A 27,930-nucleotide genomic window follows, 5' to 3' on the forward strand; every position below is an offset into this window, starting at 1 on the left:
TACTTACAGATGGAGAACGATCCTGAGGGTTACAACACAATGGCATAGCTGCCAATCTGAAAAATCACCCTTGCTTCTTTTTGGCCTGCCTGCTTTTTGTGGGGCTCAACTATCCCCAGCCTTTGTGCAGGATGCACGGGTGTCTAGCACGGAGCTTGGCTGCTACTGGGTCTGTGTTTCTGCTAAGAACCTGTCCTCAAATATCCCAAGAATCAATCCTCAGAAAGCAGAATGGTGGCAAAGTGGGGAAAATAAACTAGTTGTCTTAAATGCTAACACAGAGCTCAACTGAGGGGGCTGCAGTGAGCAGAGGGAGAGTGAATACGAGGTGAATGCATGATGAGCTCGTTCCTGCAGCCACTTCTAGACGCAGGGCTTACAGCAATGCCTGGTGTCAGGGCAGACAGAGTTGGGTAAATGTGCTGTATTTGTGCAGATGCTGGTAGGTAAAGTGCTGTCAACGTGACAGAAAATCAATGTAAACTTCGGTAATGTGAGGAAAGAGATAAAGCGGGATAATGGGTTATATACAGAACAAGAGGCAATTGCAGAGGTAGAAGTTAATTTAATACACACTCAAAATACATTGCACTATAAATAATACATGATAAAAAAATACAAACAGGAAAAAAAAATTAGTAACCATAAATTCTGTTTTCTGAACATCTCTTCTGGATAAACAGTGAGAAAGGTACTATACACATCAGAAGGTACTGCCAGAAACACAGCAATTGTACAAAATATCCATGGAGCCATTAACTACTGAGACCACTTGTTGGCAGTCTATTTTTTAGACTTTGGGAACTTCTGAAACTCATCCTGTTCCTTGAAAAAAATCTGAGCAAGGATATGGTCTGCTGTTGCATGGAAGTAGTCATTCATACGAAGAGTTTCCAGCTATAAGAAAAAAAAACACAGTGTTTTAGAGAGAATAATCATAGCTACCTGGCTATTTTTACAACATTAATGGTATGAAATATTAAAGTGCATCTCAAATGGAAGATGAAAATCAATGACTATAAAAGTATACAGCTAACAATAAGCCTTACACTGAGCTGTTACTATCACTGGATGCCTAGGTTAGAAAAATACAGCCTTGCTCTGGCTCCTCAGATGCAGAGCTGCTTAAAGCATAAGATTATGTGTAGTTGGGCTTTTCTGACTCCTCCTGCCCTTATGAAGTTTTCTCACCTCGTCGCCTGTGCTGTAGGCTAGAATCAGAAGCAAGTCTTCATCACATATGCTTTTAAGGTAATGTTGGGTTCCAACGGGGAAAAATATAACATCTCCAATGCCAATGTTGAAACTGCTGATGGCTCCGGAGGAGGTGATAACTCCAGCCTATTGCAAGGAAAGCAGCAATGTTCAACAGCTATGTTCAGTGCACTGTTAGTGAATAAGCACACAGTGATGTCCTAGCACTGTGCTGAAATCAGCTAGCGTAGTGTCGGTGTTTTCACTGAGACTCTAGAAAGGTGGAATAGTCCAAGGCAAATTCCCAGGTACAAACTCCTTGCATTATGGGGTCTCATCGTTCTGTCTCAGTTGCATTTGCACTTCAGATTTAAATTGAATGAAAAACAAATAATAAAATCCTATACTCTAGTAAGCTTTCTCTTTTCTCTGTTCCTCGGAGGAGCTAATTCAAAAGTATTGTTTTGTTTTGTTTTACTATTACTTTCTTCTCCCACTATTCAGTTTGAATTCTTTTCAATAGCATGTATGATTTCTCTGAAGAATTAGCAAGGACAAATTCTGCTCTTTGTTCAACTCCACTTTGACTAGACAGGCTTCCACAAATGTAACTGAGAGCAAAATTTATATTGAAAAGGAATGTGTGGACACTGAAAGTTTTGTAATAATACTGATTGGAATATTATTAATAATCGGGGATGGGAATCCGTTATAAGGTCTGCAATAGTTATACAGCCAGAACTCCACTGACTTGCCCCTTACTGAGGTAAGGAATTACCTGTCCGCAGCCGCTAATGACATAACCCATCTCGTTAGCATTGAAGTGGAAATGAGGCTGTCCCAGCTGATTGCTGAATATCCTGAGAGTTGCTAAGGTAAGGGTATTTTCATGCTGAAAAGCAGAACACAAATATTCAGAGTTAGTTACATCCCTGTTACACATCACATAGCAGCGAGAAACCTACACAAAATGCATTCTATGCCTTATTTTTAGGTAGCTAAGTGCCCTCTTTATAAATACCTTATTCAATGCCTTATTTTTAGGTAGCTATTCAACTGAAAGCACATACCTTGTTCAGTGACTCACTGAAAATTTTCTCTGTTTCATTCAGCCCGGTGCTATTTCTGTGGTAGCGAGCCCACTGGAAGATTCCTCCCGGAAAATGATATTCTCTGGACCCTTAAAACAAAGACAGCTAAATGAGCACTTACAGCAAGGTTTTGTTAACATTGTTAGTGAACTTCAGGGAATTACTACATGCTAAACTCGAGGCCTCAAATCTTGTGAGCCTCTAGAACAAAAAAGAAAGCCCATTTGGCTTATCTACCTGTTAAGCACTAGGCAGGCACTATGCAATCTCCTTCACTGTGTGTTTGAGTAGTTAGATCACCACAACGGAAACCGCAGACTAGAACTTTTCCACCCCAAATTGCTACCAATAACAATACATTAACTTCCAGTATATTCACATGTTAACTTTATGACTGTGTATCACTGTATTTTGTAAGGTGCTGCTAACGCAGGGGAACGTTTTGGCCCACGCGTGAAGATCTTTGTCACACATCTATTTCTCATGATCCACCCAGTTGTGTGTAGGCTTATGGACCTATATTTGATTTTTAGGCCTTCTTGAACAGACTGTGCTACTTGGAACTAAATTTTGCCATCCGTGTTCGTTAGGTGCTCCCTGGTAATTACTACACCCAGGTTGCACAGAGGGATGTTTAACAAATTATTATAATTCCCTATTCTTTTAATCTCCTCAAATTATCATTTCTCTATATACTTTTAAGTCACATTTCAGTGAAATGTTTACAGATCCCCTTCTCTCCCCTGTCTATAAAGACAGAGAGCTCTTCCATACCAGGTTCTTGGATGCGTACCTTTGAGGTCATAGAAGTACTGCCACACCAGGTGGTCCGGAGACTGCACATAGTTGGCACTTTTTACGAGCTCATCCAGGTTTGGAGGGAGGTTAACTGCTTGATCTTCCACTTGTTTCTTGAATGTTCTGATGAAGTTAACTCCACCTTGTGGCTGCGGGACACAAAATGCACATAAAGTTGACAGATGCACAAAAGCAAACTGAGGAATTAGAATTGTATTTCTTCAGATATTTCTTCATCTCCTTAACTGCCTAGTCCTGTCAATGCTTTGTTTTGCCCCTGTGCTCTGCCCTTCCTTCTCAGGTGCCACAGAGATTTGGAGCAGAAGAGTAACTCAGTCCATCTCCCATCAAATTCTTTCAGGGTGGGGAGATTTATCACAGTTTTGTGGTTTGAACAGAGATTCCTCAGACTCAGAAGTTCTGAGGCTGTATTCTTGACGAAGAAAGATTGCCAACTAGTTAGTTCAGAATAGCTCCATTTTAACAAGGAGGTGGACTTAGCTATACTTTCTTATGAGACATTATTTTACCACAAGATTCATCAAGGGGCTGTTGGGAAATGAGCTTTGGGCTTCAGTACGTCATTTTCCCTTCCATCTTTGTAAATGTGGAGGCTCCCCCATGAACTGTGAAGACGTGAAAAGTTTATTTCTCCTTGTGTATAAAGGAGCACAAAGGGTGGCACAATGTTGAGCAAAGGACAAGTGTACGTCCTTCCACACTGGGGGAACTGAGGAGATGAACTGAGATAAGGGGAATTCTCCCCCAAAAAAAGGACTGCCATGCTGAGCTCAAGAAGACTAGACAGAGGCTGGTTATCCCAGCGTACAGACCTTTAATGCTCTTGCTGCTATATCCTCTGGGGTAGAGAAGAATGCATCATCTACATCCAAGGTCTGAAGTTCTTCGTGTGTCGTGAAAAACAGTAAGAACAGGCAGTCTTCTGTGCCTACGTTCTTTATCCAGTGCACGGTGTTTCTGGGGAAGAAGATCACTTGGCCAGCTGTGACATTGTATGTGGTAACCCTGCTGTCGTCTGCACCAATTACTCCAATCCAGGCAGTGCCCTGTAACACAGTTGGAATTTAACAATAGTAATGAAAACTTGCTCCTTTAATCTATATGATCCAAAATTCAAATAGGCTCTTAGGAGAAAACCGATCCTGATGCACTCTCCTGCAAGCTTTAGTGAAATTAAATCATAGGATGACAGAATGGGTTGGGCTGGAAGAGACCTTAAAGCCCAGTTATGTGCTAACTATTAGCATTAACTAAGAATAATTGTTCTTAGAAATACAACTAATAATTGAGATATATATAAATACATATACTTCCAAGGAAAAATGATTTTGTATTCAAACAAAGTTTGTATCTTGAATTTTTCCTCACTGTGAGTTTCTATTTATCTTTTTTTATTTTTTTTTAATTTATTTTTACAGATATGAAATTTGACACTAAGGTGAAATAGAGCAAACAAAGATTTCAAAGATGCAGAAATAATCAGGAATACCTGCTGCAGGTAGCCGTGTTCATTGGCATTGAAGTGCCAGTGGGGAACCCGGAGCCCTTTGCTTTTGATCCGCAAGGTTCCAAAAGTCATTGAAGAGCGATGGTTATTGATACTTTTTCCAAATTCCATTTCTTCATCGTTTTCATATTCATTTACATCATTCCTGAATCTTGCCCACTGAATTTCACCACCGGGGAAATTATACACCTGTAAAGTGAGTCAAAGTGGATAGTTTTATCAGTTGTGGACTGTGATGACCAAACAGTCCAAATGTATTTTAGGAAATACTCGATCTGAACAATACTGATGAGACTTGTTCCTTTTCTCAGTGAGGGTCCTTGCAGTATGTATTTTAGTCACTTCTCACAATCACTTATATGCTTTCTCGTGTCATGATGGGATAGTACTGTTTGTACAAATGAGAGATACATAGAAATATCAAGGACAAAACTATCTGCTCATCTTCTTATGTCATTCTGGAGTCAGATTTAGGAAACCAGTTGCATATATGCTTAAACTTTTAGATTCAAAAGGCTTAGAAAATTTCCTGAGTAAGATATTTTTCCTGCATTTCTACATTTGCAAACTATTTACACAAGAAAATATTCCCTTCCCAACATTTGTACTGCCTCTAGGATGTGTTTTGTATTTGAAAGAATCATCTTGCACTGGGGAAAGGCATATTAAAAGGGTTGCTCTCCTCTTAAACACATTGTTTGTCCTTTTGTTTGCATTCTTAAACATATTTTTGTTTGCAAATATATTACATAGTTAAATTAATGTGTAGGAGTACCAGAATGGCTGTCATCAGTTTAAAGTGTCCAGCTACCTAATTTATCCTTTTCGCTCTTTGCTGAGCAAAATTAAATTTAATTTTTAAATTTAAATTAATTAAATTTTTAATCAGAAATTATTTTTATATAACAATACAAGATGGATCTTGTCTTTAGTGTTTGCTCAAAGGAGCCATTTCTATAAATATCAAAATACACTTGCAAAAAGAACTGTATAATTCCTATAGCTTTGTGACATTGTAAAATTAATGTGTTAGCTCACTGAAACAAGACTAAGGAATTCATTTTTCTTGCAACATAAGAATTTGTTTGAATCCAGTCATAAGAACTAAAGAGTTACTGTGATACTCAGATTACATTAAGATTTGATCTTTCTGTTTATGGTTCACCAAATTTCATACTCTGTAGTTTGGGAATCGCACCTAAAACAGTTGCCTTCTCTTGCAAGCCTTATTTATTGGAGCAACTATTTAGCTCTCCAAGAGATGCTCCAGAGATGCAAAGCACCTCCGAAAGCTGTTGTATAAAGCAGTGAACCGCTGTTAGGAAGTCTGGGTCTCTCCTCACTGATTTTAGACCTATTACTTAAATAAGTAAATTTTTTAAATAAGTAAATAGGTGACATGAATTCACTAAACTTCTACATACGATGCTAGAATATTATTGAACAGTTTACCTTTGATTTCCTCAGATGATTCAGGAACTGGAATTTGACATCCACACTCTTTTCATCTGGTTTTGTGGAGGTTGCCCCATCATCTTTAATGCTGACCTCTTTCATGATGCCGGTGGTGCTTGTATAGACCAAGGACAAGACTAGCACTCCTATTGCGGTGGTGATAACACAGGCCAGCAGACAAACTAGAAAGATTTTCATCAGTGACCAGTTGTCTTTTCTTTCCTGGCATTAGCAAAAAGCCCACCAAAACAAAACAAAAGCAAAACAAAACAAGAAGCTTTATTAGATCGAACACACGGGAAAAAGTTTGTGATAATTTCTTCGTAATCATAACAGCATGCCTTGCAGAAACACGCTTATAGCCAAATCTCTGGGCCCAGTGTAGGGAAACCTCACAGCACATGTTATAGGGCTGCTTCATTCTGTCCCTTCATTGTTTCACCAAGTGAAAACACGTCTTCATCAGCCTGGGGTTTTAAAAGCACCCGAAGTTTTCTTCCATTGCTGTTTCTATTCTGTCCCTCAAAACACTGACACCCATAGGATCACCTCACAGCATCCCTTTGTCCATGGGATATGGGAGAAGAAATGCTCTTGGCGTTGTTTATTTGCTGTAAATTACCTCTGTACATACAGGCCTTGGGAGGAGAATGACAAGGAGAAAGAAGCAGCTGGGCACACACAAGCACAGGAGTTTATGGAAGGCCAAAAAAACACTAAAAATGCTCTTAAAAAAGAAGCCACAACTGTGCGCTGTCCTACTATAGGAGTTCTGGCACCACAAAGCATCTCCTCGATGAGGATTTTCAGTTTCCTGCCCCTTACCATTTTTTCTTACAAGCTGCAGATTCAGATGAATAAAAACCATATTCTCTGACCCAGATTTTTAACCTCCAGTGATTCTGGGTGCACAGCTTGATCTACCTTTAAAAGATTGATTTTCAGATGGTGAGTGCCTGAAAATGAGCTATGAAAGCTGATTCTTTTAGCTGGACAATCAGAAGTGAAAAATCTGAAGGTTGCCCTCTGATTTTAACAAAATGACCTCTTTCATGAATCTATTTGACAAAAGCTCTGTACTAATAAATTTCCCTTGCCCGTGGAAAAGTGCTCAAAATACCAATGTATTTTACTCAGTAATAATCCTTTCTTCAGTTTAAATTACCCCTTTTTTCAAGCTTGTATTCAATTAAATATTACAACAGTAGCATACAGACCACAGAGTTTCATCAGAGAACAAGGCTTTAGACCTAAGTGCATTCAAAATCCTCATTTTCCAGGCTGGAATGACCTTTAATTTACGGCATTTTCACAGCAGTGGCACCAATTCAATAATTATTTTTAATGCAGAAAGAATGGCGAGCACAGAACATTCAGCCTCAGCACAAATGTGTGGAATGAGTTATGTTGTGAGGAAATCACTGGTTTTGCTGTATTTATAGCCGAGAGGCAGCGCTGGGCGGGCTGCAAACAAATGCAACGCCTTAGGAGCAATATGCCAGCTCCTTCTCCACGAAGTTCATTCAAATCCCAAGAAGCAAAAACTTTAATGAGAAAATTACAGAGAGTGAATTTTCTCAAGGGCAAGAAAAAAAAATGAGAAAATGAAATATTACTCAAATGTGTAACTCAGAAGAGATACTAAAGACCACCACAAGATGTGCTTTTAAGTAGCTGTTTTGGTTAAAATCAAGGGGGAATCCTCCAAAGATAATTACTGTGTCACAGGATAAAGAATTTAGCTATTAACTTTAGTGAGGCCAGGGAATTTTGTCTCACCGTCCAGCTCCTGGCACGTGCACATGAGATAGGACATCGTAAAACCTTGGCAGCAGAAGCCCTTGGGAGCTTTTGTTTTCCTCAGGACCTTCTTAACGGTATGGGATGGGGTCATATGGTGAACTAATACAAAGTAAGGGCTAAATCTTCAAACCGTCTCTGTTAATAACGTTTTGATAAGACTGCAAAAGAAACGGACTGGTACCTCTTTCTTGGGCCATTCTTTTCCTTTTGAAGAGCTTTGTATTCTCTCTCCATGCATTTCGAATGCCTGGTTATCCATTTAGTGAAGCTGAGATAGATTAATCTACAAAGGACAAGAGACACATTGACACAAAAGGCTGTTAATTCCGACGTGTGCTCGTCTATGTTGCATTAAGGCCGGGGAAGTGACTCATCATCGCCTTTGCATGGCAGCCGCAGCGGCACTGAGCGCAGCGCCCTTGTGCAGCGACGTGCGGCAACACAGGAACACCTCTCCGAGCTACGGCTGAAAGGTCTGACACAACACGGCAACGAGATGAGGCTGAACCACCAAATATGTGGGGAAAAAAAAGCAGAAAGGAATCATCAGAGGTCATCTGGTCCCCTCACTGAAGGACCTAACGCGGCGAAGTTATAGCGCTGGGTGGTTAGGTAACCTACTTTTGCAACAACAAAAACGGTCAAGGTCCCCAAACTCCTTTGGCAATCCACTTTGCTGCTTACATATTCTTATAATTGAGAAGTTTTTCACAAGGCTAAGTCACTCTTGCTGCAATTGCAGCCCGTTACGGTTACCCTCCCACCACGGGCCTGACCGCGCAGGAAGCGCAGCAGTGCATCCAGCCCCGAAATCTCCCTCCGACAGGACTTTAGGAGATGATAAGGGAGCGTGTAGCTGGGCTACTACTTCTGGGTTACGCCTTTCCTGCTTTACTAGCACACGTAACTGTTGGGTGAGAGATGCTAGAGGGAATAGCCTCTTTCCTTTGGATTTCATTCTGTGAAAATCCATGACTTTGTTTAAGTCTTTCCTAAACCCGTTTACATTCCCTGACTTAATAGATAGGTTGCTTGCTGGGTAAGGGAAAAATAATAATAATAATAATAAAAAAAAATCTCACTTCTCTGTTCTAAACAGGTCACTTAATAGCTCCATTAAGTCCTTCTACAGTTCTGTATTGTGGGTTTGGAGCAACATCACCATGTCACACACATTCACCTCTCCAAGCTGGAGTCCCAGCCTTTTTAGTCTCTCCCTTTTAGGCAGTTCTTCCCTCTCCTTCATCATTTCAGCATTTCTCCTTCAGCCCTTCTCCAACTGCACCCCATTAATGCAAATCATGAATAGCAATAGACAAACCTTGTTAACCCCAAGTACTGTTCTCCAACCATCTCAACGATTCCTTAAAAATAATTTAATATAGACCATGATTCTTTGTTTTGAGACACATAAGTGCTAAATGCTGTTACCCTGTCATAAAAGGAAACTAGGTTTGTGTGATACATAGTGTTTATAAACTCTTTTTTCTCTTTTTTCCTTTTCCTTTCCTTTCCTTTTTCCTTTCCTCTCCTCTCCTCTCCTTTCCTTTCCTTTCCTTTCCTTTCCTTTCCTTTCCTTTCCTTTCCTTTCCTTTCCTTTCCTTTCCTTTCCTTTCCTTTCCTTTCCTTTCCTTTCCTTTCCTTTCCTTTCCTTTCCTTTCCTTTCCTTTCCTTTCCTTTCCTTTCCTTTCCTTTCCTTTCCTTCCCCTTCTTTTTCTTTCTTTTCCTTTTCCTTTTCCTTTTCCTTTTCTTTTTCTTTTTCTTTTTCTTTTTCTTTTTCTTTTTCTTTTTCTTTTTCTTTTTCTTTTTCTTTTTCTTTTTCTTTTTCTTTTCTTTTCTTTTTTTCTTTTTCTTTCTCCAAGAGCTTGGCATTAATGCCAAAAGGGACAGTCCACTGACCACAGGCAACTTGCGTAAGACCTCTCAGCCATGGTTTCTCTTTTCTAATCTGGACTTTATTCACCGCCCCTCAGTGGTATTGCTAGCTGTTTGATTGCTGTAAATGATTTAAGTAAACACTGTGTCTTCACAGACATAATTTATTAATCTCTGCAGGAAACTCATGGACCAGGATTTTCCCAGGTCCTCCTTTCTGTCAGCAAGGGACAAATAAGGCAAACAATAAGGAACTTCGGTGCCATTTTATTATCTTTGACAGTTCTTCCCCCTTGTCTCTCCTCTTTATGCTCTGGACAGTCCAAAAAGCACAAAAGTCAAAGATGACTCATGGTTAGGTACAATTCCACCTGTTTCCTTGGTTCTTCCTTCTTGGAGACCATTGAAGACTACAAGCCAAATTATATTTATTTTCATTGTTCCATGTAACGATATCCTACAATTATATTTCAAATACCTGTACCTTTATGAACATCCAAATTCCTGAGCACCTTTTTCCTAGACTGTTTTCACAGGATTTTGCAAACAGACCTCTGAATTTATTGAAGTTGCTTTTTCCTATTCTTCCTCTCTTCCATTCTAAAAACCTTTAAATCCTTTAAATCTTTAAATCTTGTACTTATCTTCACATTCTGATCAAAACCTGACATCACCATAGCCTAAAAATATCCTGGATACTCTGTGATCAATTTATTTTTTTCCCAACAGATATTTGCTTTAATAACATCTCCTCAAGGCAAATTATTCAATTAGTTGTTTACAACAATGTTCTTTCCATCTTGTCTTCTTGGTTTGGTGGTCTTAATGGTAGGATCTCAATGTAATAGATTTTTTCTCCCTTTATTGTCATCAAGAGACTTTCAACAGATTAGCTCCTTTTATTTTCTAAACTTTGACACAAAGGTGAACATTCATAGAGAAATGTATTTTCCCTCCCCTTTTCTTTGCACTGATAACACATTCATTTGCTGTCATTCCTCATTAGCTCTAGTTTAAAGCCATCCTTCCTAAGTTCGTAATTCTAAATTTAAAGAGGCATTTCTTTTTCTGTACGCCTGTCTCTCCTCAGCAGTCCTTTCTATTCCGCTCTGTGAAAAGCTCAGCCGTTCGAGTTGTTAGCAGCAGGATAGAGTGAATTAGAATTAATGAAAAGTTTTTCTCCTTTCTCTGTGAACAGCAATTCCCTCTGCACAGATTTTTCCAACTGTAAACTTGACCGAATATTTTGAGTAAGGAAAGAAAAAATGAAAAAACGTGGTAGATCAAGGAATCCGTGATCAACAAGAAAGAAAATATATACTATGATTTTCAAGGGTTTCACAGCTCCAGATATGTATATATACGTGAGATTTCATAAACATATTTTGACAAACAAATACAAATGCTTGATAGTGTAGGAGTTCACCTGGTTACACAGGAAAAGAATTAATAGCGACAGCTATTATTATGCTATTGATAATGAGTGACTACAGGCTTTGCAGTTTTTCAGATCCTTCTTTTCAGACTAAAAGGGGTATAAACTAACCAGACTACCCCTCAGCTGGCAGTCTTCATGATATCTGGACCCTGAAAATAAGTTTTCCTATACCAGCATTTTTCCGAATCAGTGTGAACTGATGCAGAGAGATGCCCTAATGCAAATGGGCTGTTCCAGAGGAAAACACAACTGCAGCATACAGCTATTCCATTTAAAGACCAGCATCACAAAGGGCTTTCCCTTGGGAGGACAAAAATCCCAGAGACAAAATTCCCATCCGTCTTCCTCCCACCGTGCCAACCCGCTGTCTTACCACCGCTGGGATCTTCGCAAGGTCTCAGAGCACAATACTTGTCCTCATCAAAGCCTTTGCTGTCCTAGCTCGGTTTCATTCATATATATATACTCTGTAATTCAGGAAGTGCCTTCTGCAGAAAAGATTTCCTGTGTATGCAAATACACACGATCATGGACACTTTTGTACATCTTCAGCAAACACTTTTTGCTGAGAAATGGTGACATTCCTTCTAACAAGTCCTGATAATTTATTATTTCCTCCAAACGCTGGACTCGGGCTTTCTGCCTGCCTTCCCCACCCTGTCACTATCGAAACAAAGATTATAGTTCAATAAAATGCCTTTTCCCTGATCTAGCCTCCAGGAAACAAACACCTCTGACAACTTGGAAATGGCAATTACTGTTGTTTGGTACTTGATTTACATATTCATTTATTGTTCCTGAGTGGTAACTTCATTTTAGCTTAGAAGAAAACAAAATTCCAGCTATAATTGCAAGTGCCTAGTGTATATATCCTAAAAGTTACTTTTTCTGCTGATATATAAGCAATCAAATCCCTCTTTAAAATACTCTTTATTGGCCATAAAATTCTGATAAGAAAATAAGAAAAATTCGAATAGGCTGTGTAACAATGGTAACCAGAACTGGACAAACAGTTTAGTTTATTTATTTTATTATTATTTTTTTAAATATAAACACGCAGGGCTTCTTCCATGAAATGTTAACATTGTTTTAATTCCATATCCTTTTAAAAGTGGTGTCTTGTCACATGTTGTTAGACCCTACTGGAGGCACTAATAACTCAAGGTTTGAAATAACTCATGAAAGTAACAAACATGTACAGAAATAACGAATAAAATATTGTTTCAGAACAGGCACTGGTCCACCTTTCAAAAAAAAAAAAGCACAATGTACAGGCCAACAAATTATTTAAATTATACAGTATTAAGCTATTTGTAGATATCAGCTTTTTTCTTCTTTATTTTCTTGATGATCATCACTTTGCCCTTGTTTCATATTGGTATCTTCAAGGAGACTCTTAAGACATGACACATGGTGCAAAGCCCTAAATTATGAATTATGAAGACTTTAATAACAGTGTATAAGTATTTACATTCAACACAAAATTATGTTTTACTAACAGGTTGCTTACTAACAGGTTGCTTACTAACAGTTTATCAGTTTGAATTGTTTAGAAACAGTTCACATCATCTTGTCTAACTGTCCATTCATTCTGTTTTAGAAATTATAAAACATATTAAGATTTTCTTTAAGAAAAAGATAAAATACTTTTTGGAACTGAAATTTTAAACACGTCTTCTCAAATATGGCCACTCATGCACACCCGGTTTCTATTAAATTACTATGGAATAGGTATTTAACACGGTGATAAACGCTAACATCATGTTATTGAAGAGCATACCCACACTAAAAGTTACTGTATTTTTACATAAACCTTTTAATTTTACTTTACAGTAGAAAACTATACTGCAACACTGACTTTTGTTGAAACAAATGCTCTGCATAATCAAAACCTGTTTTCCATTCTGCCTTTTCCCAAAGTTATTTCTTTAGTTACTTACGACTTTCCAGTAAGATTGTCGTTAATTATTCACAATTTGCTTATTCTTAACAGTTTTCAGATCACACCACAACTCTCAGCTAATTTATCATTCTTTTTCTGTACTTTCTGAAAACAGTGAAAAGTAAGAAAATCAAGTCACTTACTTCTGAATAGAATTAGTAAGAGGGATTATCTCACTGTCACAGACTTTTAATTCAGCGTCTGCTTTTTCAAAAAGCTTAAAACAAAAAAAAAGAAATTGTAAACTGAGGAACATACCTGAATGTGACAAAACATTTTTATAGCGCATTTCACTGGAAAGGATTACCAAGAACTTTACAGAAACACAGAGTAACTCAGGAGGGGTTTAATCAAAGTTCCTATGCAGCTATGATGTTCCAGAAGGTTGCTCCCCCTGGCCCATTCTTTCAGCCTGCCTTAGCCATATGCATGGAGAATTCATTCACTACCGCGTATAGGACATAAACTTTAAGAACTGTATATAAGAAGCATTATGAAGCTGTTATAAGGAAATAAATCCGGGAAATCATTTTGAAACAAAAGGGACACAAAATACTGAATCCCTGATGCCAAAGCAGGCGAGGATAAAGCATTTGAGAATGACTTTTTAAAAATGTGGCCCATGCCCCTGAAAGCCTGGTATTAACTGGGACATAATCAGAAGACAGCGTGACCAGAACACAGCAAGTGGCTGCTCTAGCTGTCGCTCGAGCAGCAGGTGAGCGTGCTGTGCTCTCTTCGGGCAGGATGCTCTGGAATGTCGCCATCTTCTGGATAACCAGAGCTTTCTGCAGCACTGTTGAAGCCAACTTGCTTAGTCAAGTTGCTGATCAGCCACACGGTGCCCCAGCGGAACAGACACCGAGACTCTGATTCACAACGGCAGCAGCAACAGCAAAAAAACCACGGGGCTTTAGGGCACAGCACTTTGGATCTTGATGCAACCTGGATGGAATCTGCTGGCAGTGTTCTTTTGACACTGACTGGAAACCGAGGCCATAAAAGAATGTAAACAGCACATCAATACTGACGAGACAGTACAAGGAAACTGACTACTTACTTTTTCAAACTCTTCCTTTTGCTCAGCCGTTTCGTTCGGGTTTAAACTTCCCTGAATTGCTTGAAGCTTAAACAACATTAGCTTCAAGGCTTCCAGGGGTCTGTGATTATGATTTCCAGAAAAGATGTTTTCCTAAACCAAAAACCAAAGAATTTGTTGATTGTGCACTTAACAGTAACATTTGTTGATCAGTACACATCAAAATTCAAAAAAGTTTTGAAGTTTCCCTCAAACAGCTTAAAGGCAAATTTGTGAGTGTTTCTCTCTACTTGTTCTTTACAAGTCTATTGATAAATTGCACATATGTGATGCTACGCTGGATCATCTTAATTTATGCCTCTGTAGAGTTAGTGAAGTCACTGTAAATATGTACATTGTTAGGAAGACCTGAAGCAACACAGAAAGGTCTCAGCCCTGGCTTGTGTAAAATCATTCAAGAATATGACGACTGTCAGTGTCAAGTCCTTTTAATGCTATGGCAGCAATGCTAAAACATCTTTTAACGTAACTGACACAGCAAGTAAGCATCATTAATGATAAGCATAGATTCATTCATATAATTAGCACCTACATGATATCTGCTCATTCAATAATAAAAAACAAAACAAGCAAGCAAAATAATTCAAGGTGACAAACTTTGGGGGTAATCTAGAAATACTCGTGCCCAGAAATGAAGCCAAATTCATTAGACAGAATCATATGAATTACTCATGCAGATTGTTAGGTTCTGTGTCAAACAACCCCATAGGGAAATAGAAGTATGTGCCACTGTGGACTAACTTAAAGGATGATGCTTTGTTTACTGCAGGATGGGAAAACAGAATATTAGAGCAGTTAAGATTCAAGGACAGAGGGCAGAAAGTAAAAGAAACATACCACGACATAAATTAACGTTATGCCTTTGAACTAGAACACCGGGCTCGGGGCTCATCTCCCTAGCTGAGTAAAGGATAATAGAAATGGAGAGGGTTCATATAATTAAAATGAAAGACTGAACAATATTAAGACTGCCAAGAAGGTGATTAACATGTAAGAATGGGATTAAAATAATGAATAATCTAAAGAGAGTAAATTCAATCCAAAACCCAATTCCAGTGCAACAGCATGAATAATAATATATTAATTTACCCCTTGAACCTGACTCATCAGGTTCACAGCACGACATCAGCAAGGTTCTTAAATTGGAAGCATTTAATAAATCAATAACAAAACCCTTTTTTCTTTTACTTGAGGCAGGAAAATTACTATTTAAACAAAATATGGAACGTAAAAGTAAAACTAAGTGTTAGATTATAGGATTTAATAACCTTAAGAATTCATCATGCTGAAAAGTGACTAAATTACGTCAGTTTGACTTTCTACTTCATACATTTTAGAAGAAGGAAACCAATTTATAGGTATCTCCCCTTCTAATATTTACCAGCCTTACACATTCTGGGCACTCTAAGCAGTAAACACTCAATTTTACTGACCTTGTTTTTGTCATCTAAACAGTCTTCCAAGAATTTATGAATGATGTCTGCCTTGGGGAATGGTAGAGGACTGGTTTTGTCCTCCCAGCATGCAGGCACTGGTGATTTGCTGCACCAACATTAAACATGCAATGGAGAATAACAACAGGTTTATAATCTGAGAGAATTATATAGTCCATTTGATGAAAACAGACATACCGCACATAAATGCAACACTGAAGGGCACTGAATAGTCCTGTCACTGCTGTGGTGACTATGAGAGAACCACACTACTACTTTTTCCAGTTTTGCCAGTTTAATCAAATCGTGAGTAGCCATAAAAAGTGACTAACCAAATAATAATGATAATAAATTAAAAAAAAAAAAAGACAACTAATTTTTAGCTATAATATAGTATACGGGGGTGTTTTTCTTACATCTGCAATTACAGCATTAATATTCAACACCTGAAGAAAAATAGTTATTTTAATAATATTTTTAGTAATAGGAATGCTGCAGATTGAGACTTTTGCTCACCTGTTAAATATAGCTAAAATTATTTCATTTTTCATTTACTGTTAAATTTACCAATTTAAATTCCACTGAATAATTGTTCTCTTAAAGTAAATATTTTTGTGTATCAATGATATATAAAATATATTATTAAAAGACAACAATAAGTAATATTGACAGCACTCTTTGCAAGACAGTGAAAAAGGGAAAGTAGTGCACTAACCTCCTGACCTCAGAATATCAAATATTTAGCACTACACAGGAAATCTAACAATAAATCCTTTATGCACATGCCATATTACCATTATTTATAAACTATACACAAAAGGAATTAAATACCTAACGCATTTTCCCGAACAAAGTATTTCGTAATCTGTATTTACTTACAAAGCACCCGGAACATTTTCCCATGATCTTTCTGCTCCGAGTATATCTGTTGTAGAAGGACTGCCATCATTTCCCAGAGCATTTGACGAACCTTCATTTAAACTCTCCAGATCTCTGTCAGCCTTCCAGGTAAGCAGCTCAAGTTGGTCTTCTAAAAAGGAAGGAGAGAAAGCCCTTGAAGAGGATTAGACACATTATTTCCATACTACTTTTAATTTTATGTAATACTCAAAATTACTATAGATAAATTATCACTGGAAAAATCTTACAGACTGGATAGCCACAGCACAACACCTTTGCTTATGTTGGTATGGCAATATAAAATATGAATCAGCAGTACCAAAAAATTGTTTCTAGGTGGGAGAATGTTTAAAGTAATCAAGTGTTTCTATTCCTACATAAAACAAGTATCACATGCTGCATTCAAGATTATTTAATGTTTATATGCTTTCATGCTGTAGAAAATACAATTAAAATTTCTGTAGAAATATAATTAATTCACCAAACAAATATTATTTATTAATCCTGCAAAAACTTAAGTTACTTTTCTTATTTGTTTGTACAGGTTCTTCTAACAGCTGTTTTTACAGACACCTGGGAAAAGAAACACAAACATATACGTGCATATCACATATACAATCACATACAGAACTCACATTTTAAAGTAAGTTGAGACAAGCACTAATCATGACAGAGACATTCTCATATATTTTTATGCCCAACTTTTTCATGATTGGTAGAAAAATTATGTGTGGGAAAAAAAAGGATATATGCATGTATTCGAAGTCCATCATGCATATATATTGGAAAGGTGTTTGAAGACATTTGTATTATCTGACGTTTTGTGACTTTGAATTCACAACAATAACATTTTAACTTAGCTTTTCCATCTAACCTCCTGGAAAAAGGAAGAGATCAATATTTGTGCTTTGCATAACGAATAAAAAGCATACACATCATATAATTTAATTTAATGCTTGAAATTCTATTCAACTATTTATGTAACTATTGTCATTATCTTGCAGTAGGGTACCAAATATGCCACTGTAATATTCTTTGCTGTAAAAGGAACGCTTAAATATGCATTAATATATGAAAAGTTACAGTATAAAAGCTGTTCAGCTTGGTCATCTACTAATAAATGCTTTGAATCACTTGTCAAAGATGGAAGTAAATAAATCTGCTGCACAGTGCAGACTAACAAAACTAGAGCTTTTGTTTTAAAATGAACATGTCTTTATTAGCTCTTCCTCAAAATTCAAAAACAATTGTGAGCTATAGTTACCTCCGAATGACTGTTTCGTGTGCCTTGAAAAGGAGTTACCAGCTTGGAAGAGTGCATCTGGGCTGTCATACTTGCAACTTTCTGCTACTTCGTTATCACCTGTCAGATCCAGGCAACCATTTTTTTTAAGAAAATCAGAACTGTCTTTATCTACGGAGCATTGTTTTTTCAGGATCTCAAAAATCTGTGAAGAGGAAGCTTTGCCTTGTATATTAGAATTGTGTCCATCACTTTCTTTAGTCGCAGCAGAAAAAAGGTTATGACTCTTAAGCCAGACTGGGTAGTGAAAACTGGGAATACTGCTTATCCCTGATACACTTAAGTCAGACTTCTGACTGGTAAGCCACCTTGGATAGTTCTTAGCAGGCAGAGTGGCACAGTTCTCAACAGATAAGGGTCTGGAACTTCCTTTAGAGGAGACAGAGTTGTACCTGTTACGTGTAAACGCATTGTAGTTCTTTTTACCGAAGTGTTTGTGTACATTTTCATTAGCATCAGCTTTCCCATTCTCCTGAAGACAGAAACCCCTTTCAGTATCAAGTGACAGGGTGTGGTAAGGGCAGACAGGTTTTTTAACTGACCATCTGTTCCACTCACTATTTTGATGTCTTGATTTAAAAGGACTACTCGGGACGCAGGGCAGTGATCCATCTGCTGGAAATGCTAACAGATCATCTGTCGCAAGACTAATCAAGTCTGGGTCACATTCCGTCTCCCTTCTACAGGGTGAAGCAAGAGAACTTAATCCTATGTGCTCATTACAGTCACCCAACGCTGAAAAACAAAGACAGTTTACATGAATCGCAGAACTTAAAGCATACCAGAATGACACATTTGTAAGATCTAATAAATTAAAACTGAATACATTATTAACCAAAGGGTACTGAATTCTAGTTCCTGCAAGAATGGTTCAATTTCTAATCAAAATATTGATAAAAAAACTAGCAGTCAAAAGTTACCCCACCTTTCATACTACACATTTACAGTTTGGAATATTTTCTGAATTCAATTATTTGCACCACAGAGAATGACAAATATCACTAGCCATGAACAAGCATCATTTATTATACCACAAAGACTTGCAGGCAGTTGTACAGGGAATACTCCTTCACCAAAACATAGCTGGTATGAGACAAGGAGTTGCAAAACCATTGACAATGGAGGAAAAAAAACAAACAAAACAGCAAACTCCAAGACTTGTTAAAAGACGTACTTGCAGAAAACATAGCGTATTTTTCTTTGGCATGATGCTTTGAAAACTCAGCTTGTTTGGGAGTACTTTGGCACAGGCAGATTTTTCCAGTGGTTATTTCTGAAGACGTGAGACTTAGATCAAAATCTTCAATATAAGCTTCTAGAGCCTCAGATGCAGAGCTGTAAAGCTTGTCCTTGTATTGAATCAAACTGTTTGAGCACGAATTGCTGCTGCCAATGCTTGTTAGAAGAAAAGATACTGTTGAATCAGGAGAGGAGACACTGTGTTTTTTATTAAGCTGGTCATGGTTTTTATCCAGATTTCTATTAGAATCTTCACTCATTTTTTAATCAATCTAAATGGAAAAAGAAAGCCCGAGTGACCATCTGCACTGAAACATGTTCTCAAACTGTAATGTATCTATGATTTTCTTTTTTTAGTTATGTAAAATGTCAGTAATTTTTAGGAAAATAATATTTAGCTATTCAACTTCCTGCTTTTCAAATAAGTTAGTTGTACACATGCGTCACGCCTAGAAAATCAAAAGGCAGAAAATAAAGCCTCGGGGAAAAGAAAAATAAAAAAAAAAAGAAGATAACAATAGGGAAAAGTTCTTGTATACTTAAGTTTTAGTGGAGCACAGAGCTAAGAGGATGGCAAGGAAATCTAGCTCCTTGCTAGTTCCCAAGGACCCTCAGCATCTTTTGCAAGAACTGTGCTTCATGTTGCTGACATTCAGCAAAGAAATGCAGGAATATCATAACCTTTTATTTCAGAACCAACACAACGGTGGTATTCATGAAAAACAATAGAAGTAGCCTAGTATAAAGAAGAAAAAAAGCTGAATGTAACTGAAGTAGAAATGTATTACTCCTATAGATTGTTTTATACAACCAGATGTATACACATATCGATAGAATTTTACAGGCCACAACAGTAACTGACAGAGCATCGGAGTGCTTAAGATTTCCCCAATCTACACAATTTAGTCACTGCTACCCAAGCTGACTTTGTAACCCCCCAAACCATGGACTGAATCGCAGGCTGGTTCCAAACCCCGCAACCAACACCAAAACTTCCTTGTAAGTATCATGCCTGCAAGCAAAAGCCCGTTTGAAAAGCACGTTAGTGTGTTAGAAGAAGGAAACAGACGCTGCGACAAGGCACAGGAATTAGTAACTTTATTACGCAGAGCGCCACACGCACACGCCGATCACCAAGATTTACAAGGAAAGGAGGAGCGGGGCCCTGCAGCAGGACCGGTAGAGGCCTCCCGGGGCTTCTTCCCCCCAAAAATACCGCCGGTGTCCCTGCCTAGCCCGGGACAAGCAGCCAAGACAGGCTGAGCCGAGCCGAGCCCCTCACACCCCGCGCTGCCGCGCAGCCCCTTAAGCGCCGAGCGGGCACGCACAAAATGGCGGCGGGCCGGCGCGGTCCCATGGGAGTTGTAGTCCGAGGCGGGTGGCGGGGCGGCGGGGCGGGGCGGGCTGGGACTACAGCTCCCGGCATGCCCCGGGGCGGGGCCAAGCGCGGCCGTGAGGTGCGGCGTGAGGAGAGCCCGGGGGGGGACGGGTGTGAGGAGGGAAGGAGACGAGGGAAGGAGGCGAGGCGGAGCGGGCTGTGAGGCGTCCTGGCAGCTCCAGATCCCCGTGTGGTGAGCTCCGTGAGGAGGGGGACACCCGACCTGTAGTGACAACGGGTTTGGTGGCAGTGAGGTGCGGGCTGGGCGCTGGAATTGATGCGAAAGTCCCACCCCAAGCCCCGGTCATCAGGAGTCCGGGCTGGGAAACGGTTGTATAATGTCGTTTTAATAAATGACTGGCTTTGTTTCTGAATTGGAATACGATGGCCAAGAAGTTCATCTGATAGGAACGCTCAAGGTTTATTAAAGCCTTCGGAAAGAATAGAGAAGCGAGCCCTTACACTGCCCTTCAGGGAATGCTTTTATTGCATGCCAACAAGTTGCTTTTACGTTTTTGCAGATAAATGGACTACAAGAAAATCACGGATGAAATTTCAGAAAAAATCTTATCGTACAGCCAGGATTCTTCAGGATGGAGGGTGATAAAAGTTTCGGTAAGTGAATACTAGTTAATACTGTTTATGAAGTTATCCTTCTTAAATACATTTTGTTGCAGAAAGTGTTTAAAACTTTGTTTTGCTTTAAAAACTAGCAACTGATGAAAGGTAGTCTACTAACTTTTTATTTTCTTTTTCTCATTTTGAGAAAAATGTTACAGTTTCTTCAAAGCCTTCAAAAGAGTATGCGGGAAATATGTAAGTATTTGCATTTTGTTTGTCGTTGTAACGAACACCAACATCTGTCTCGAGAAGTGACGCCCAGATCTAAACAGTGACACCCAAGATCTAAATGGAAAAACTGATCGTGTTCTGTCCCTCAGGGATGTGTTTAGTCTTGTTAACTGTAGAGATTTTGCACTATAGTTGCCCTGAGTCAGCAGTAGTGCTGGAATAGAAGAGATGTATTTCCCAAACAATTTTAAATGTGCTATGGAAATTAAATATTCTATAGCAGTTATTAATATAGAGTAAGTAGATACCTATTACTACCTTTTAGCCTGAAGCTGGAAGCTGTTCCTGGTGGAATATCCTGTTCATGCCATTATACCTATCAGCAGGAGTTCCCTTTTCACATCTTCACACTTGTGAAATCACCGATACACGTGTAAACACACTAAAGCTCTCACGCTACTTTACCTGTGCCTTTTTCTTTCTGGCACTTGAAAAGGAATTTGCTGTACTGGGAAGAAGAGGATCTTTTAGTCTCTGAAGCAGCAGCAGCATCTGTCCATCCTTCTTTTGAGCTATGACTTCTGTGCTGTTGTTGAGCTGGATTTGGCCCAGAGGGTGGAATTAGGGGAGGTGGAGTAACCTGATCTTGCTGACGCTGATGGAGTTGACTGTTCTTTTTTACATTCATCCTTTCTGCTTCCTTACCCCTCTCCAAGCTCTGCAGTCCTTCTCATTTATGCTGGCTGTGGACTCAACTGATGGCTGAGACAGATCATTGAAACAGGGAGAAAAGAAATCTCACTGAAGAGAAGCATGCAAAAGGGGAGTAAAAGGACACTTACGGTGTGTCCTTAGCTGGTTTTTTTAATGCCTAATGGGTATTAAATTATATTAAATGTCAGTTTAGACAAAGAAGCAGTAGGGACAATATGCATCTGATTATTTTTATTCAAATTTGTAAGTTCTCAGTATGATGAGATGTTTCTGATTAATGGCATTCTAAATCCAAAAATTGTGCTTGGTTTTTTAATTCCTTCTGAAGCATAGAAGGTATTCACTAGAGAATGCAATGCTGTATTAATGGTATTACAAAAGAATTACATTATAGTATTATAATGGAAAGTAATACGACATTAGAATGTGTTAAGAGTACTATTATCTTAATAAGAATTCGAATAGTTTGGATGTGGCATTATTCTTGTGTTTCAGATCTTATTCCAGTGCAGGTGGATGTGAAGGACTGAGAATATGGTAGCTTGGAACTCAGAAGGATGCGCCTGACTTGTATCTTTTGGATGAGGAAGGCATCCTGCAGTCCCAATCAGGCATGTAGGCAGGCAGGAGAAGCATCATGGTATGCTTTCTGCCACTTGGGCAGGGAGCCAGGATCTCTTCCGTTTATTTTCGTAAACACCTTTGTCACGTTAACAAGCTGTATTGATCTCTGGCATGTCTTTTAGGAAGGAATACCAGCTGTTTCTAGAAGCAAAAATATAGCTGTTCCCATTTCCAGTTTGACATTCAATATTTATTAACCACGTATCACAAATGCCAGTTTCTTTTCTAAGTGGCAGGAGTAGGAACAGTTTGCTTTACTTGCAAAGAGAAGGCAGCATGGAATCTGGTAGCGAAAATGCAGATTCTTGCTTTTCACATGGGTGAAATATTTTCAGCAGAGTTCAGGGTAGCATTAAGGCGACTGTGCAAGGGTGAATGGGGTGATGTTTTGTCTCCTTTGTCTCCTAATCAAACTTTGTAGTTGTTTGATTAACGACTACAGAGCTTAGGAGAGAAGGTATTACAGGATGCAGGCGAGAGTTGCTTAGGATACCAGTAAACATAAATTCCTGGCAGCTGTGGAAATAAAGGGTGTATTCAAATATTAATACGATTTTAACTGGCCCTGCCGTGGTTTACGTTCCCTGTTTTTGAGTAGACATTAAAATGTTTTCCATCACCGTCAGACCTGTTGTAGTTAGCGGAGAGGGAAGTTTCTGCAGCGGTCCCTCACACCCACGCTGCGCACTCACTTCACCAAGGCAGTAAGTGGTGCTGAAATGTCCGTTTGCTCTTTCTCGCTTCCAGTCGTGTATTGTCAGGGGCTGCAAATCTGATAACCGCGTTTCTTGAACTCTTTGCGAGCAGTATCCTTTGAGCTCGTTTGTCTTTGTGCAGCATCCTTAACCTTTGTGTTCGATTGCTGTCTGTAAGTGATTATCAGAGTGATTCACGGTTTCCCAGAAACTAGGTGTGTGAACTACCCGTGCTAGTGAGCGTTTCCCAGCATTAGAGGAGTTTCCTATTTCCTTGTAAGAGGCCGCTCTTCCCCGCTCTGAACTTTCCCTTGAACTTCGCAGAGTATTAGGAACAAAAGCTGGAGAAACACCAGTGTACGGGTTCATAAGTAGTGAGAAGATTTGCAGTATCAAAACGGTTTGAAAGTATTTATGTAGAAAAATATAAATTAATAGATAAATCACATTTAAATTAGCATGTTCTTATCTAACAGCTGACAATAAATGATTCATTTGAGACGTGTGATATTAAGAATGTGATGGTCTCAAAAATCAGCTACAAAATAATTTTTATTACTACTTGCATTTTAATCAAGCCATCAAGTGCAATCACGTTTGTTGTCTTTACCCTCATTATAGGCTGGTGTTCCCACCTTCTAGATGTTTATTATCGTGTAACCTATTTTTCTAATAAATGCGAATTTAAAAACCTGTTTTTTGTTTTGTTTTTGTTTGTTTTACGAAATGTAGATACCGTGGAGAAGGGATAATTGAGGAAGTCCCTAGTAAAATTATTCCTTTTATGTATCTTCCTGAATACCGAAACAAATGGGACAAAGCATTAAAATCTTACAGTCTGTTAGAAAGCGTTGACCAGGTAATGCAATTGTTTAAAATACACAGCTTTTATTTTAACTATTTTTGCCTGAATTGTGGTGACTAAAAAGATCTCTGTTGGGACGAAGAAAGCTCTTAATATGAAATTCATTCTGAGTTGGTCAGAACTTTTTCTAAACCTGCTGCTTATGTGAAATGGATGTGAACATCACTCCCCATAAGATTCAAATATTTATTATGAAGTAAGAGGCCAAGAATTAAGCGGATGGAAAACATCAGAAGTCTCCACCGAGAGCAGGGTGAGACAGAATCATAACAAAATTTAGGGAAAGCTTCTCTCTAAGCATAGTTTACACAGATTTAAAAGAAACAAACAAAACAAGAAGAAAGCAACTAAAACTCAAAAACCTCTTCTGGCCACTGTACAAGCTAGTATGCTTCTCAGGTAGCACACAGAAATTTGGGAAGGGGTGTAACATAGGGGGTTTTAAAAGGTAGGTTACAGTTACTGACATGCGGCTATAGGAAGTATGAATGAAATCACACCAGGGAATCTGCAAATCAAATCCTTACTTTATGCTAGCGGTACCATAGAAATTATCGCAAGGCGTTTCTCGGATTTGACTGGGTGCTGTGCTTATTTGGGTACGCGAGTCAAGGGCAGAATGTAAGTGATGCTGTACTAGTGCTGTGAACTACTCTCTGTTCAGAATTCCAGTTGTCTGGGGCTTTGTCCCAAGCACTCTGGAAACCAGGAGCTTGAAATTCCTTTGAAAAATCTCAGTTCTGTATTAGGGGACCTCTGTAACAATTTGCGAGAGACGGCCCTGTGCATCACAGAGAGGTCTCGCAGCCGATGAATGAATGACTCGAGTATATGAAAGTACTCACTAAGCTGAACAAAAACATTTTAGCTTTTATCTAACCCCACTTCCCTCTGCCTGGATCTGCCAGAGCTGATCAGGATTGGGATGCAGTGATACAGCCATCCGTTCTCCTTTGCTTTTTTCTTTGGGACTGGCTTATTTTATCAAATAAATTACACCTTAAAACGTATTGTACCATCTAGCACGTGTATTTTAATGCAAATAGGTATTCTAGCTCCACAGATACTAAACGAGCATGTTTTGAGTTTTTCCCACAGCGATTTTCCTGCTCAGATCCAGGCCTCAAGGACGGGTAGCGAATCCCCACCTCTTCTTACCGAAGATCCCTTTTGTGGCTGTGGTGTTAGTTCACCATTAACTAGACAGAACTGCCTGCTTACACTAACAAGTAGAAATACACTTTTGCCATCCTCTCATTATTCATGTAATGCTTGTCAAGCAAGTAAAGCTTCGCCTTTTACATATTAACACACACAACAAATTACGTGTACTTACTTTTAGGACACTGGTATATACCACAGTGTAACGCACAGTTACGGCATGGGCCTGATTTCATCGAGAGATTTTGTTGACCTGCTGCATGTCAAAGCCTACCCTGGTGGTATCCTTACAACTAACTGTGAGTTACGTGGAACTGCTGCGTGTTTACGTATTTTGGCTGCATTTTGGAAAACCTCCTGCCTGTGAATTGCTAAGTCTAATCACAGTATACATACTGCTTGCGTATGGTCTTACCGATGGTAACCGTTCCCTCTCGTTTGTTCCAAAACAGTGTTTCCTTAATACTGAAACTATTCACAGAATCTCCTGAGCTGGAATAGACCCAGGAGGATCATCAAGTCCAACTCCTGACTCTGCCCAGGGCAACCTAAGAGTTAAACCATTTATTATATAGCTAAAGGTGCTGCGTACTTGACAGCCCTCTCAGTGAGGAACTGTTTCCTGATCTGGAAGTCCAATCTGGACTTCCCCCGATGCAGCTTTAAGCTGTTTTCTTGCGGTCACCAGAGAGCTCAGCACCGCCCTCTCTGCTCCCCGCTCACAAGGAAGCTGTGGCTGGTGAGGAGGTCACCTCTCCTCCAGGACGAACAAACCTGGTGGCCTCAGCTGCTCCTCGCAACTCCTCCTCACATGCCCTCTAGTCCTTTCACTGTCTCTGTTGCCCTCCTGCCCTAAAAAAAAAAAATAGTAGCAGTAACGAGAAAGTTAGAATTTAGTTTGATATAGAAGTTCAGTCTTTGTTAAATAAACTCTCTTCTGTACTTGGGGGTCTTCCTGACCAAATACTACTTGCCTAATACGGAATTCTCAGAACTTTGCTAATTTGTTCTGTAGTTGATCCTGAGTTTAGCTTTGTATACATATACAAAATGTAAAACGATTGATATTACACGATAAACGAGGAAATTATCTCACTTACTTCTGTGCTGAGCTTTTCCTTTTGTGGGGGTCTTAGAACATGGCAGAAAACACCCTTATTCATCTTGGATCTTTACTGACCTACGACCATTTTTCAAGCCATGTCACAATACTTTATTACGCAAAACTAATGGAGAGTTAAACAAAACAACCCCCCCTCCTAACTACTACTATATAACTAAACAAAACAACCCCTCCCAACTACTACTGTACATGTACGCAGCCAGTTTCCTCGTCGTCTTTGCAACCGCATTAACTAATTAAAGACATCTGCTAACAAACTGACTACTTTGTCCTGAACTAAACCACAATTCGACACTTAAGTATGTGTAATCACGTCTCAAGGATAATCCTGCTGGTTATGCTTGCCCAAACATCCACGGAGATTTCGATGCATATTGAATTACTTGCACAAATATTTGATGTCCTTTAGGTATCTCGCTTACAGAATAAAACGATTAAACACATCAGTGAGCATATTGTGAGATCTTGCGCTATCCCATAGCGGTTGGAGTTGTTTGATGTTTTCAGAAGTTATTTTTGAGTCTTATGATTCACACGTATAAAAATAGGTTAATTTGCCTTTTTTTTTTTTTTTTTTTGGTGTGGCAACTTGTAGCTATCAGTGTGGAATATTCCAACTGCCCTCCAACTCCCTCTTGTGTCCGAGGCCGTAACAATCCCTGTGGGTACGTGTGTTCTCCCTTGCCTGAGTAAGTATTTAAGTGGCATCTTCAGTTACTCAGTTGTCCTCTAAATACAAAGCTTAAATCTACTGAACCCAAACTGCTCTTTTTTCTTTTACTATTATTATTTAGACAGTTTTATTTTGGGCAAACTTTTAGATCTTTGTGCAGATCAGTTTCATGACTCACGCTACCTTCTGAAACTGAGGGAACCTCGTTAGACTCAATAGCTGAATTTAATCTTCTAGGACCATTTGTATATCCTCCGTTTCTTATAGGACTAATTTCAACAGAGACTGACTGTAACTGGTAAACATTTGCACAGCTCAGTAAGTTTCAAAGCAGCAGTAACAACTGTTAACTGAAGGATTTTGCTCCTTTCATCACAGGAATCCAGAGCACTCTAAGCTAGTTGTATTTATTCAGCCAGAACTAGGAGGAATGCTTCCTTGCTCTGTGGTGGAGTCAGCGTTACCTACGACTCTCGTAAACTTAATCACTGAAACAAGGGCTGGACTGAAAAGCTTTAAAGACCGTAATTAAACGTAACTGGAAAATAATATGTGCTTAAGTCATGTGCGTTTTTTACTTCGATTCATATTTAAAATGGAAGATGAAGTTTATTTTAATGGTTTATGTGGAAACGTGTAAAGCTCAACTTCTCTGTTAAAATAGTGAATGCTAGTTTTCTCTGCTTTTGGGGAATGGTGCAAGAAATCTACCCTGAAGTGCCATCGAAGTACAGGATGTAGCTTTCACTGTTATCAGGCGATGTCTTGTAATATTTTTGCACTTCTGTATGCAGTCACATGAGAACG

The 27,930-nt window shown here is 39.0% G+C and overlaps 2 protein-coding genes across 9 annotated transcripts; one reads left to right on the forward strand and one right to left on the reverse strand.

The window, feature by feature from the left end:
- Positions 1 to 547: 547 nt before the first annotated feature.
- On the reverse strand, positions 548 to 21,968 carry CUPIN1 (cupin superfamily member 1). Of its 6 annotated transcripts, none has more exons than XM_035559985.2 (10): positions 11,556 to 12,502; positions 8,051 to 8,371; positions 6,064 to 6,288; positions 4,594 to 4,800; positions 3,917 to 4,150; positions 3,079 to 3,232; positions 2,265 to 2,374; positions 1,973 to 2,086; positions 1,192 to 1,341; positions 548 to 897 (listed from the first exon to the last, which is right to left on the reverse strand). In XM_035559985.2, the coding sequence occupies exons 2-10, from the start codon at positions 8,126 to 8,128 to the stop codon at positions 784 to 786; spliced, it is 1,386 nt and encodes a 461-aa protein (XP_035415878.1). In that variant the 5' UTR covers positions 8,129 to 8,371; positions 11,556 to 12,502; the 3' UTR covers positions 548 to 783. The 6 variants fall into 6 exon arrangements, 2 of the variants coding, with proteins under 2 accessions (XP_035415878.1, XP_035415877.1); XM_035559984.2 differs by having other exon boundaries at positions 694 to 897; positions 8,051 to 8,152; XR_007709294.1 differs by lacking the exons at positions 548 to 897; positions 1,192 to 1,341; positions 1,973 to 2,086; ... (3 more) ...; positions 4,594 to 4,800; positions 6,064 to 6,288 and adding exons at positions 13,268 to 13,341; positions 14,185 to 14,316; positions 15,657 to 15,765; ... (2 more) ...; positions 18,418 to 18,594; positions 19,034 to 19,183 and having other exon boundaries at positions 8,193 to 8,371; positions 11,556 to 12,605.
- Positions 20,512 to 27,905, forward strand: STARD6 (StAR related lipid transfer domain containing 6). 3 transcript variants are annotated; one of them, XM_050716381.1, is made up of 7 exons: positions 20,512 to 20,555; positions 20,998 to 21,091; positions 21,243 to 21,292; positions 24,034 to 24,160; positions 25,509 to 25,626; positions 27,046 to 27,139; positions 27,502 to 27,905. In XM_050716381.1, exons 2-7 carry the CDS (start codon positions 21,002 to 21,004, stop codon positions 27,653 to 27,655), a joined length of 633 nt encoding a protein of 210 aa, XP_050572338.1. In that variant the 5' UTR covers positions 20,512 to 20,555; positions 20,998 to 21,001; the 3' UTR covers positions 27,656 to 27,905. The 3 variants fall into 3 exon arrangements, with proteins under 3 accessions (XP_050572338.1, XP_035415880.1, XP_050572339.1); XM_035559987.2 differs by having other exon boundaries at positions 20,526 to 20,669; XM_050716382.1 differs by lacking the exon at positions 25,509 to 25,626 and having other exon boundaries at positions 20,526 to 20,669; positions 27,502 to 27,556.
- Positions 27,906 to 27,930: the final 25 nt, after the last annotated feature.

The sequence above is a fragment of the Cygnus atratus genome, chromosome Z (assembly GCF_013377495.2).
Source record: "Cygnus atratus isolate AKBS03 ecotype Queensland, Australia chromosome Z, CAtr_DNAZoo_HiC_assembly, whole genome shotgun sequence".
In the NCBI taxonomy this organism is placed as follows: Eukaryota; Metazoa; Chordata; class Aves; order Anseriformes; family Anatidae; genus Cygnus; species Cygnus atratus.